The 13334-nt window shown below is 48.3% G+C and overlaps 1 protein-coding gene across 4 annotated transcripts; it reads right to left on the bottom strand.

Annotated features, from left to right (window-relative positions):
• Window positions 1-25: 25 nt before the first annotated feature.
• On the bottom strand, window positions 26-12972 carry SCYL3 (SCY1 like pseudokinase 3). Of its 4 annotated transcripts, none has more exons than XM_048945610.1 (14): window positions 12846-12972; window positions 11481-11771; window positions 10832-11017; window positions 9751-9864; window positions 8810-8866; window positions 8273-8375; window positions 7607-7718; window positions 7357-7434; window positions 6258-6397; window positions 5464-5651; window positions 4765-4936; window positions 2957-3100; window positions 1610-2346; window positions 26-207 (listed from the first exon to the last, which is right to left on the bottom strand). In XM_048945610.1, exons 2-14 carry the CDS (start codon window positions 11643-11645, stop codon window positions 145-147), a joined length of 2259 nt encoding a protein of 752 aa, XP_048801567.1. In that variant the 5' UTR covers window positions 11646-11771; window positions 12846-12972; the 3' UTR covers window positions 26-144. The 4 variants fall into 4 exon arrangements, with proteins under 4 accessions (XP_048801567.1, XP_048801568.1, XP_048801570.1 ...); XM_048945611.1 differs by lacking the exon at window positions 12846-12972 and adding an exon at window positions 12430-12628; XM_048945613.1 differs by lacking the exon at window positions 8810-8866.
• Window positions 12973-13334: the final 362 nt, after the last annotated feature.

Raw genomic sequence — 13334 nt, 5'->3', positions numbered from 1 at the left:
CCTGGGATTTTGCTGGCTGCTGCAGCAAGTGCCTGCCTTTTCACAAAAGCAGTGCTGAGGTACTTATCCATTATAGTGTAGAAGCAGCAACTTCTCTTACAGATTCCAACACAGCATAAATTGCCTTTGTCTCTTTCAGTCCCATTACCAGTTAGCATCATCTTCCCAGTTCAACTCTTCTTCTTCACCCCAGCCTGCAGCTTCAGCCTAGAATCATGTAAAATTATCAACATTAAGGCATGCACACTGTAATTCTGTTCTCAATGCAGCTACAGGAGACAGGCGGCAACCAGGCCAACTTGTGATGGCAGAGCAAGACATTTTTCACAATGTTTGAAGAGAAAGGCACCCTCTTCTTTGCCCCTTCGAGCACCTGGGCTTTACACAGAAAGCCCCTCAGAAACCAAAAACAAAGCACTGGAATTTACAGCTTTTCATCTTGAAGGATTTCTAACTGTAAAAGGAAACACTTTAAATACAAGGAATTTCTTATGGTTTCCTCCTAAACTTAAATCAAGCTTTGTTTCTATCAAAACCACTTTTCATTAAGAACAGGATGCTATAAAATAGACTTCTTTCCCTTCCTCGTAAGAAACAGCTGTTGTCCTGCTGTACTCTAGCACTCTGACTTTGATCTCACTCTCTGCTACTCCAAGAGCCTTGTCTGCACTACAATAAGTGGATCCCATGAAATGAGGTAGATATCACAACAGTGCATCTGAAAAATCAAGTCTCATTTTCAAATGTTGTAAACAACCTCAATTTAGACGTAAGGCTCCTCTCCTCATGCTACCACTGTGCTAACTCTCCTAGGGCCAACTCAGCAAAACAACTCGAAGTCAATATCTATTCCCTAATGGAGGTTAAGTGTTCAGGTGGAAGTGCTACCTTCCCTCCCTAGTGAACAGAAGCAGTCTGTGAAGCCCTAGAGCTGGAGCTAGATGCATTTATCTGCTTACCCGGAAAGGCAGCTTATAAAACTGCCTCCCAGGTCTATGAATGGGAGAAATGCCTCACCTAATCCTTCCTGAAAACAAGGCTCCAAAAAGCTTTTCTCTGTATTATTTCAGGTATTATTTCTTCACTCTTTCTTCTGGAAAAACCTGCTAGCATTATAAATAACCACCAGCAACAGAGCCTTGAATATCCTCTGTGCTTAGAAGCCCCTGTCTCTCAGTGCTTAGGGCCACGTTTGTTCAGCAGACAGTATGCAGCCTTATTTCACTTCCCCTGTCTGACAAAAGACTCACCCTAAAGCCACGTAGGGTCCTAGCATGCAGGATACAGCAGCACAAACTAAAGTCAGAGATTTAACTTAGAATTCCGTAATCAATTTCCTTACTGTTCCTTAACATGGCTGCCTTGCTGCTGTGGCAGCCCACGGAATTACCCTGTGCTTGATAAGAGGCATCATCCAGAACTCAGTATCTTGTATTCACAACTGTACAGCCCTGCGTTGCTGATACTTCCTCAGGCTATCAGCTATATGATATATGACATGTGATGTATGGAGCCTGCTGCTGCCACAACAGCATGTTGTTCGATGTATGTGCTTTAGAACCCTCTCAAATGTGCATTTGTTTAAACCCCGCTGTCTATAAGCTCTTACCTCACTAACATCAACTGCTGCAAATTTGGATGAAAACAGCGCATTCTGGGAGGCACCTTCTCTGCTGGATTCTGCACCAGGGTGACTGGGAACAACTGCTTCTGTCCTCGCATCAGGTAAAATCAAGACTGCTGAAGAAGGTTTAATGTCTGGTATCATGTCAGCAAACCAGTCCAGCTCAGGGTCTTGCACTGGTTTCCTCTTCACTTTGATGGTGAATTCTTCTCCTAGGCCAGACTCTGATGAAGACTTCAATCTTTCCTCTAAGGTTTGTTTGGGCAGCACAGTTTTTCCTAGTTGTCCTTGATGGTCCCGCTTGTCACTGTTCCAGCTGTTCTTAGGGGAGGACTTTGTTGAGGGACTCACTTTGAGGCTATCTAACTCTTTGCTCTGTTGATGGGTACCCGGGAGAGTCCTTCGCATTTCAGCTGCATCAGCTTGTGTCACAGTGAAGCAGTTTCCTGAGGTCAGGTCAGTATGAGGGCTGCTGGGCTCAAAGTCATCCCAAGGCTTCTCATCTACATCGTGTTCAACAAAATAAGGTCCTGTGCTGCCCTGTGGTTTTTGGGGCTGAATTTGGATGTTCACAGTTTTCTCAGTATCTGTCTCCTCTGGCTCACTCCAGTCTGGCCACTCCTCTGCTGGCTTTTCGGAGGTAGTTAAAGAGCTCCTGCTGCTCCCAAGCACATTAATGCTCCCAGGAACTCCATTAAGGGGGAGCTGAGTGGTTTGCTCACCTGTGGAGGATAAAGGTGTTATATATGCATTTCAGAAAGGCAAGTGTGGTTGACATCAGCAGATGGCACCTGGCATGGACATAAAGCATTTGCCAGTTCAGAAAGTAACAGTAATTGCGAAGATGTTTCAGTGCTGAGCCCTTCTCAAATTAGAAAGCACAGCCATCTTCCTGTCTGCAAAGTGGGGGGCATTAAAAACTGGCAGCTGGCAGACATCATTAAGTGATTGAGAGAAGGGCAATAAAGGACTGAAAAAACGCCATGAAAGCAAACAGAGTCAGCTTCTGAAGTCAGAGAATGAGCTGACCTACAAATAATCACAGAGGCAACAGTCTGCAGGAGGGTCTCTGCCATGTTGTGGAGAGGTGAAAAAGAACAGCAGAGATCCTAGGGTATGGAAACACAAAAATCCAAAGCAGGCCAAGCATCAATGCGTGTAATCATCAGATTCCCAAATAACTATTCCCTAGAAAGTCAAGGGTCATGTGCTCTTTCCCTCACTATTACCTTCCTTTCAGACAGCACATGGGCAAAATTCACATTTCTCAACCAACTTTTCATTTGTAGGACGCTTGGTTTCTAAAAAGGAAGAGATAGGTCCAAGTTTTACCTGTCTTTAAAGCCAGTGGATTGTCTTGTTGCACAGAATGCTTCTTGACAACTGCATTTCCAGAGACAGGGAGCACGCTGGAATTGTTCTTCAAAGGCCAAGAGGTTTGATGTCTCTGATTGCTTACAGCATGAGTTGGTGAGTCTGCAGGGACAAAAGAAAGGCCATTAAGTCCACCAGGTGTGTTGGCAATCTCAGTTGAAACTGCCCATGGCATTGGAGTTTTATTTATTACAGAGATGAGCAATACCAAAGACTGGCACTGCAATGCAAAAACTGCACCTCTTATCTATACATAACAATACTACTGTTCCTGCAGCTCTCACCAGTACAAAGTTCAGGCAATGTAAATGGGTCAGTTTTTGCTGCTCTGTTCTTTCAAGGTACTCACAGTGAACAAACAACATGATCTGAATTAGACGCTTAGAAAAAGGCTGTCTGCCACACAGCTGGATCCAGTTGGATGCATGGCGACACCAATCTCCCAGTCTGCCTCATATGAAAGCATAGCAGTCACAATTGAAAGCATAATGCCACTGCACAAACTCTTTATGTCTGGGCAGGAGTAGAGCAAGAACAAGAGGCTTTATCCCAAAGGCTGTATGACAGCCTTACTTGTATGATGCACCCAAGGTGAGGTATGATGGAGGGAACGTTAAAGGCTGCACACTGAAGCTGCATGAGGCAGGCTTGTTTTCCTGGGCCGGTCAGAACAGTGAGCAAGCATCTGGTTCCAGATCATTGCGGGGGGTTGTAGCATACTGTCACTGATGCACTAACACTGGCTTCAGCTGTTTAAGCCCCTGCTCCCATCCTTTCAAAGATGCAATAGAAGGGCTTGGGTCACTGCTGTCTCCACCTGATGCTGCGTGATGCCAGCCAACTCACAGCACGGGAAAGGACTGCAACTGATACACAAAACATGAGCCCTCCATAAAGGGTGCATCCTTTAAGGAGCATAGACAAACATCTCATTGAGTGTCATCTATGCAGCATTTAGTACTCCTTTTTGTACATCACCACTCACTGTTGAGGACAAAGGGTTGATTTTCAATACCCCCACCCCTCCATCAACAGTTAAATCAGGTCCAATTTTAAACATATTCTGAAAAATGCATCTCTTCTTAGCATAGAAGATGAAGGTTTTTATTTACTACAGTCTACTACAGTAACATAAAAAAACACTGCAATGAACCATCCACAGATTTTAATGAGAAGCAGCAGTTATCAGTACACACAAGCAGGACAAAAACATTTACACTGAAAAAAAAAATTCATCTCCATCATGCATTTCACATAGGTATCTATGCTTTATGTCTAAAATAGAGCAAATGATTCCCTCCAGCTACAAGTATTATTTCAACATGCAGAAAAGTTTTCCCTTAGTACACTTGGTTCCAAGTTATCTAGCAGGTGCACAGACTACTTTCTTCGTTTGGATTAGGTGAAAAGCCTCCAGAGAGCTGAGAAAATAGGGAAGTTTGTATTTCTTTTCCAATCTACAAACAGAAATCGAGGGGAAGAGGATGAAATTTACTGCTTTTAAAAAGCATGAAGGACAGAGGAAATACTGAACAACTACTTGGATGCAAGTATGTAAATCTCAGAGGAGTACAGCACAGCTCTTCCACTAAAGACAACTGCACTTTAACATAATTTCCTTTGCACACCTTTCCTTGCAGTTTAGGGGCAAATTAGGTTTCCTTTAATTAACCTAACAGAAAAAGATTATTCAACCAAGAAATTCCACCCGCGTTGCAGGGACAAAAACAACACGAATCCCAAAAGAGCTCACATCACTCACTCACCTTCTGGGGAGAGATCAGCAGTTTTCATGAAACTTGGTGCAGAGCTTTTGAAAATCTTTGTTCTTTCACCACCTACAACCACTTCAGGTCCAAGCAGGGAGACAAGAACTGCTAAGCTGTGTAGTGTTATTGCCACAATAGAGTCACTAGTGTCTCGAAGGCCCAGCAATACCTACAGCAAGAATGGGTCAACGTTATCAAGAACAGAACATCCTGTTTTCCCCACTTTTTTCCTCCCCCCTCTATACATGTTATACTTGCAGCACTTTTCAATTCTAAGATCTCCTGAAGCTCTTAGTGGATTTTGGACATTATTTTATGCCAGAATACCAGCCCTCCACTTTGTGTGAAAGCTAAAGAGTACACAGTCATAGCATTTGGAGAGCTCAGACCGATCGCTCCCTGCTGACAGCTGCAGTGTTCTGTGAAACAGAAATGCCACATCTCTTGTTGTGAGGCTGCAGTCCAAGCTGACAGGTACCAATCAGCACAAGCAGTGGATGTGTCAGAGGCATGAGGTTTAACAGAAACAGCACTCCGGATCGGGGGGGGGTGTCACACTTAGGGCTTGTGTAAAAGGAGGCTGGAAACTGTTTGCTGCCAGTGCTGCGAGAACTTAGTTTTGAGCTAAGAGCCAATAGAGCAGCAGAAATCCCATATACTCGGATATACACCATGTATTGCTTTCCCATCCTTAACCTGTGGCAATATGATGTTTTTCAACTCTTCCCGAGAGAACAGTTCTGCATAGGCATGAATGTGAGACAGCAACACCATCCGCACGTGCTCCTCATGAACCTCAAAGAGCTTCAGCAGCACAGGAATCACGTGAGTCTGGAACAAGGCTGGCGACAGGAGGCAGCTGGTCTGGTTTTCTCCAGTTTGCTCTAGGGAAGAGATGGGGAAAGACTGCATTGAAAACCACAGGCAGCTTTTCCAAAAGCTATTCAGTGAGAGACTGTTACAGCTGAAATCTACAGCATCACCCCAGTGCTGAGTCTGAGTCGAGGAGAGACAGCCAGCATCTTTTGCTTGACAGCTATGGCTCTGAAAGCTTAGCAGCAGTCATAAGAAGTATTGCTTGCCTGAAATACCAATAGTTATTTAGGTAAACTATAAGAGAGTGGAAGCAAGCAGCACGGCCAGAGGTTGCTGTAGATCCAGCAAGACATGCTGAACATCTCCCTTAGAGATGACAGAAGAGAATCAGTGCAGGGCTGTACAGCCCAGGCTCAGTGTCTCACTGGGCAGGTGGGGTGACACTTAAACACGGGGAAAAAGCCTGGGCAATTTGTAATTCTCACCTAGCATCAGCAAAACAGTGGAAAAGCACTTCAAATGGGGAAGCTCACATAACTCTCCTCTCTAGTTCTGTGCATTAGAGAATTTGTTCTTGTTAAACAAACAGCACTACTTCATGATTCAGTGGAATGACCACCAAATTAATTCAAAAACTGTCAGTAATAATTTTGAATAAAGCATTTAAAGATCACCTTTCTTTGGCCCCAGCAGATGAGGAAGAAAACTCCTGACAGCTACAGGTTCAGCAAACACAAGTTGATTGAGTAGAAGAGGCACCAGCCGTGATGCTATCAGCTCCTCTGACAAGCCAGCCACTCTGTCCAGCAGGAACCTGTGTTCCAGGAGAGAGCAACTGGTATCAAAGTGGCCTCTCATGCATTTACGACCATTTCTCATTGTACTGCCTTCCCCTCTTTTGGGGGCCTGCCTGAGCTTCTACATAAGTTTCCCTTGTAAAAAAGGAAATCCCATATTGAAATCACATCCAGCTAATGCATTTTAGAGGCAGCCAGAAGAGCATGAAAGAAAAATTCAGCTTCTCCCCTTCTCAGGCCAGGTAATGCCATGACTAAATGGAAGCTTCTCTTATAGAAAAGAAATCTGGAGAATACGACAATAGGATTTCCTGCAGGTGCTGCACTTCAGCAGCCTGGACATCCATTACAGACAGCAGCTTTGCCCACAGGAGGCTGGGACCACAAAATTAATTCACTCGACAAGTCTTATCCAAAATTCTCATTATTGTTTTACCAAGATCTGCCTACATGAAAGAAAACTTCAGCCTTCAATGTGTCTGGTGCTACATTTCACTTTTTAAACGAAGTCATGCTCAAAAGAAAGCTACTTCTAATAATTAGTTGAGGAAAAATTCTTTTCTTCCACTACACTGAAACAGGTTTCCTGATATTTTAGACTGTGAAACTGGGCAGACAGCCTTTGTGTAAAGCAACGGGACCCTGGAGCAGCTCAGCAAGGAGCCAGAGGACAGGCTGATCACCACCTCGAGCAAACAAGATTGTTACACCACACTCCCTCCCCCAGTGGCACTACAGCAGATGAATGCACTTTCCAGATGATTGCCACTGCGCAATGGGAGATGGGGTAGTGCTGCTAAAGGGAGTGAAGGAAATTCAAACAGCATTACAGAGCAAACAATATTCTGCCAAAGCAGTCAGAATCTGGCACCCGAGGAACCACTTCCCTGGCAACTAGTCTTCCCAGCTCTGCCTGATGCCCGTGTGACAAAAGCATTTCTGACATAAGCTTCCAGATTGCAGTTCCTTCACCTACTTGAAAAATTCTGTTTTCTCCTCCTCAGATTTTAGTGTTAAGGTCTTCAGAAAGTTCACAACTTCCAGAAAATCATTCCTAGGCAAAAAAAAAAAAAAAAAAAAGTAGATTGTCACTACTGTCACCAGTGCTAACACTCAGCACCTCAGCTGGAAGGTGATAATGCTTTCTTAACTTAAGGACCCTCTTCAACAAAGAGCCCCGTAACAGGAACAAGCAGTACCAAGAGGCAAGATTTTTCTTTCCTTACCTGAAGAATTCATGAGACAGTAAGCTGGACAGTGGAGGACGACACTTTGGATCTGGATTCAGCAGCGTACAGTGCAGGGTTTGCTGAAAGCTGGAGAGAATATCTGCTGAAACTGAAAGCCAGAGCATCTACAATTAGATTTCTCTCTCACCACTGGATAAGCTATGCTCAGGAGTCTTCCACTTCTCCTGAAAACTTACTTTTAGAATCTGTTTGATAGCAAAACGACTCATATTTGCTCCCAAAGGAAGAGAGAACAGCATCTCCATCCTTCTCCCTATGCTGCTGGTCTGTCATGGCACCAAGGAGTGTTACTGTCCTCTGAGAAGCTTCCTGCCCCTGCTCAGCTGTGGAACATAGCACCCACGTGCCATGTATTTGTGTTCCTAAGCACTCAGTGAAGTTTCTGGCGGGAGCAGAGCTGTGCAAATCTCTGACTGCTACAGAACAGATTTGGGAGCACTTGTCTGACCACATTCAAACAGGGGAAAATGGGAATAAAGGAGTTGCTGATGTTTGGATTTTAACCTAGCAGACACCAAGATCAGTGATGGCCACTAAACCTGCACCACACACGTCAACTGCAGCAAGAATTGCATCAGCCAACATACACAAGGGATAAACTTCACAGGTCCATATGTTGCAGATAAACACGTCATTGCTCACCCTGATCATTTAGGGCTGTCAGGAGATTTTCAACCATGGCTCCAAAGGCGTAGGCGTCCCTTGCATGCCCGCAGCTGCTGGGCAGAATTTTGAAATCTACAGACTGAAAACAAAAGACAAAACCAAGAACCAAGATCAGCAAAGCAGGAGTTCACAAAATACTTGCCAGAGACTTCTATTCCCCCACAAATGCTCTCCAATTCTTTTTATACCTCCAAAGCTCCACCAAGTACCCAGTTAAGCAGAGCATTTTGCAAAAAACGAACCAAAAAACAAAAAACCTCCACCAAGGAATTTAAAACCCAAAGGAGGAATGGCTTCACGGTGTAACAATTCCCCCCTGAATACATGCTGCAATTATAAGTCAACAACTTTCAGCAGAAGCAGGGATAGGAAAATAAATCAGATATTATCCAGCAGCTGCCTTCTCCCATTTAGGCATAAGGAAACAAAGTGTCTGAATGAAAACTATTTTCTGAATACAACACTGTCACTTGTCACCAGCAACAAGTTCCTCCACGAAGGCAGGCCACTTACCATCTCCTCACATGGGATGCACGACTGGTCTCGCACTGATTTGACATGACAGAGGAACTGGAAAGGGAAGAGGGGAGACGTGAGCTGCCTCCAGGGCCCATCTGGGCCAAGCAGCAGGAGTGAGCTCTCCCCACAGGCCAGGACTAACGCGGGCCCTTGCTCCTTCAGCTGGCAGCGAGGGGCAGGCCGTACTGTGCTCTGCACAGACAGGAAACACTACGAATGCACCAGGTGTGAAGCACCAGGCTGACAGAAAGCAACTTCAAGGCACCACAGCCAATTGATCCCTTTATGTCTTAGGTCCCACCATCCACAATCCATCTGAGCAGGGGTAGGATTTCATGACCTTTACCAGTCAGATTTCACTGCTGGGCTCTTTGCATTGCTGTGCACCACCACACACACCAGCTGTGCGCCCGTCTGATCCCTTCTGAAAGGTGATACGTGAGGAACACCGCACAGTTTGTGAAGGATTCGTGGGGAGAAAAGGCAACATACGCACACTGCACAGTGCCAGGCTGCAGCAATGACTCTGCGCAGCATGCAGCAGAAATCAAACCAAGAATCTTTCTGCCAAGACCAGTAAAAGCAATGAAGATGCCAACAGCAAAAGCTGAAGTCATTTAAATTATTATTCTTATTGATTTATTTCAACTTGGATCTTCCTGCTCCATGCTTTTTTTTTTTTTTTTGTCAGCCCAAGGGAACAAGAGTTCTCCCTCTCTCCAGTCCTCACCTACCCTGCAGCCAGCTGTCTCCCTTAGAAAAGTAGCTGATTTGGGGCTAGCGGGAATTAGTCTCAGTTTATCTAGATGACACAAATAGCTGTAGTGCTCCTGGAGCAACAATTCAGCTGGGAGCTGGACGTGAGCCTTCCCAATGCTGGCAGGCCAGGAGCCCCCTCCCAGGCACTGGAGGGATGTGCTCTGCTCGGCTCTTACCTCTGGGGTGGCTTCATTAAAGTTACAGACTGTTTCCATTCCTCCCAGTTTCCAGTGCCCGTCCTCGCTTACAAACACAGACGATAAACAGACGTTGTTATGAGTGAGGTTTCCCTAAAACACAACGAAGAATGACATAAGATGCAAAATCTTAATCAGAGCTAATGAGGAACTAAAGAAAAGCTACCAAAAAGCACACAATTCTACATGCCCTTTGGGATTTTGTAGGTGACCAGCAAATATCACACTGAAGAGCTGGGTTTTTAGAGCACACAAAGCTCCAACTGTGACAGCCTCTACAGAGCAACTGTAAATCCAGAGAAAACCTCCAGCTACCAACAAGCTCAAAAGCTCCAGTCTTCCCAGCAGGAATTTACGTTCAGTCCTGGACACACACAGTACCAGAACAGGGAGCAGTGACACCAACCTCTGACGCATGGCAACAGCTGTAAATAAATACAATGGCTGAGCGCTCCCTCTCCATAAGCGTGAAGCACTGCAAGCAGCTTGCCATTTACAAACCTTACTTCCTAAAGCCATCCTATTTTCAATTAGCCTTCCTTCTAAAAAACAGTCAACAATTTTAGCAGCTTCAGCCTAAAAGAACTGTGAAATTCATGTGTAATGCTATAATGTGATGGAAAACACAACAGTGACAGTGGGCTAGCAGAGTCCCAGGCTGCAGCAAGTGAGGAAGAGCACAAGTGTAGCAGCTGTGGATGCAGAAACAAAAGAAAAGAATCTGCTTACCTTTGGAAGGCCTCAGTTAGGCAAGCGAGATACCCTTACTCCCCCCCACCCCCACCAACCCTTAAATGAGATCTGGGAAGGGGTGGATCCTGGCTCCAGGTCTTCTGGTCACTCAGATTCATTGCATACATCTGAGCTCCCCTGGGTTGGCCCTGCCTTCCCACCAGGTGCTCAATCACTGCTTCATGCTGTGACTTAGCATTTCTACTACAGCAGGCGAGCGTGTTTGCAAGGAGTTAGGAATGACAGCTGTCCAGGCAAGTCCATCTACAGCACTCCTCTGCCACACTTCTCCTCGCTCCCACCAAAGCCTGGTGCTGCTGGTACCTACCCTGTCATGGAGGAAAGTGAGTGCCAGCAGCACATCGTAGATCCCTGCGCAGATCTCTGCAGAAGAAAGTGTCTCCAGGACCGTCTCCAAAGGCTTCACACGTTCAGTAACCAAATGGATCCCATTAGCTTCCACAGTGCAAGAGAGGAAGCGCAGAAGGCATGGGTGGCGCAAGGTTTTCAGGTGCTTCCAGAAACAAAAACATCTATTACATCTCATCCAGTCATCTGTTGGCTGCAGAGCTTAGCCACATTTCCTACGTGAATCTAGACAGCCAACCCTGCTGCTCACCAAGCACTCAGCACACTGGCTCATTGCAAAGTACTTCATAGCACATCTGGGCGCTTACACAGAAGAATAAATACAATATTTGGAGCCTGGCTCAGAAAGACTCTGATTTTTGGATTTGCAGGAAGAGATCGGCCCTGAGGATGCCTGCAGGTGCTGTTATCTGAACGCTGCTCGTCAGCACCGCGCAGTGCAGCAGCTTTGCGGCTGCTGACCCCCTTCTTCCCTACCACATGGCCAGGGATAACCCTGATAACTCCTTCCCTCAGCCCAAGGCTTTGGCCCTCATTAACCACTTCCCACCTCTGCAAGAAGAAGAAAGCCCAGCTCTAAGTCTTTCCCAGCACGCCCGCTACAGTACCTTGGCAGCTTTATTAACCACGTCCTCGTTCTCCTGCTTGTACACAAAGACAGAAGCAAGTTTGCCATCTTGCAGCACAGCTGGATAAATGGTGTGTCCAGTTGGCAGCACGAACGGCGGCTCTTCCAGCGTGTAGCTCTTTAAAGCACTGTTCTCCGAGCCCATCACTCGCCGAGTTGGGCCGCTGGAGAGATTCCCTCTTGGTGACAAACAGGTCTCTGGGCGGAGGAAGAGCTTTTCAGGCAGACTGAGTTGAGGCAGGCGCTATCCTGTTCAATTTCAGAGCATTTTCTGCAAAGCACGAGACAGCCATGAAGAACAATCCTATCAGTTGTTTACCAACAACAAAAACAGCCTCCTAGACTCAACGCGTTACGATCTAATACCTTTATTAAATATAAACTACCCCAACTGCACAGCCCGCTAAGCAGCAGGAGCATTAGCAAGAAGCAAAATGGGACTCTTCCAAGAGTGTTTTCTATGGAGGAGACTGAACCTCCACAGCCCCTTGTTCATGTCTCACCTCCCCATCTCACCTGTCAGCCACAGCTCTGCAGCCGGCACAGCTCCCGCTGGGCTCCGTGCTGGGAGGAAGGAGCCACAGGGACACGTTTGCTATGGGAACCTGAACGGCTTCTAACTGACGTAACAGGGCTCAACGTGCCGCACGGCACCAAGCGAGCACACAGCCACAGAATCATCGAGGTTGGAAAGAGCACTAAGGTCACCTCATCCACACCAATCCCCTTTGTGCGAACGTCAGGAAAGCGACAGAACTCGGGCTCACAGCGTCCAAGCGCCACACAGAAGGGCAGGGAGGTAGGCAGAAGGGAAACAGCACAGCCTGGACGTGTGTAGGAAGGCCTTCCGTGAGACCTGCCCGGCCCACGAGGGCTCACACAGCGCCGAGAGCACGGAGCAGCGCCCGGCTGCGGGGCTGTTCGCTCACCTCGTAACCCTGCTCTTCCCAGCACGGCTGCCGGCGTTTGTTTATCCACGGCGGCGGCCGGAGCTGCGGCAGCACGAAGCTGGCGCTCCTGACCCTGACACGGGGAGCGCTTCTGAGACTGACACGAGCTCCCAGCCACACAAACCGCACAGCGCAAAGACACCCCGCGAACACGGGCAGCACGGTGCGCACGGCCGGGCTGCCACGCTCGGCGCCGGGAACCGCCGCTCATCCCAGCGCTGGGCGGCCGCACCCCGAAAGCGAGCGCCCCGCAGCCCAGACGCGGCCACGGGCGGACGACAGCGCCGGGCCCGCACCGCCCTCACCCAAAGCGGCGGCGGCGGCTCCGGGCCCGCCGCGAGGTGCCGGCCCCGTCCCGCAGCCCGGCCCCCTCCCGCAGCCCGGCCCCGCCGCACCTGCTCCCGGCCGGCCCGAGGGAGCCGCCTCCCCTGCCCCGCCGGCCGCTCGCTCCCTCCCGCACGGCGCGGCCGTCGACTACGCTTCCGGCAGCGGCGCGAGGCGAGGAGGGCGGGAAGAGCGCCGCCACGCGCCGCGCGCACCCCCTGCCGGCCCGGAGGACCCGCCGAGCGGGCGGCCCCATCTTGAGCGAGGGCAGGGCCGCCATTTGGGTTGTGGGCGAGCGGGCTCCTCCTCCCCTTTGGCGGAGGACGCCTTCCTCGGAGCCGCGTCCCTGGGGACGGGGAGGGGAATCAGCAGCGCACCCCTCGTTGGGGCCGAACGGCAGCCCCACCCGCAGGCGGTGTGCCGACACCGCCACGGGACGCAAGGAACGCCATTAAAATAATTGCTGCCGTCGGCGCGGAGTAAAGGGGCTCCGGGGAGAGACCGCACGTGAGTGCGTTGTGCGGCAGGAGGAGCGCCGGAAGCAGCGAGCGCAGTGCGGT

Source organism: Lagopus muta, chromosome 5 (assembly GCF_023343835.1).
Source record: "Lagopus muta isolate bLagMut1 chromosome 5, bLagMut1 primary, whole genome shotgun sequence".
NCBI classification, from domain to species: Eukaryota; Metazoa; Chordata; class Aves; order Galliformes; family Phasianidae; genus Lagopus; species Lagopus muta.
Note: the sequence above shows the minus strand (reverse complement) of the source record. Positions and strands in the feature narration are given on the sequence as shown.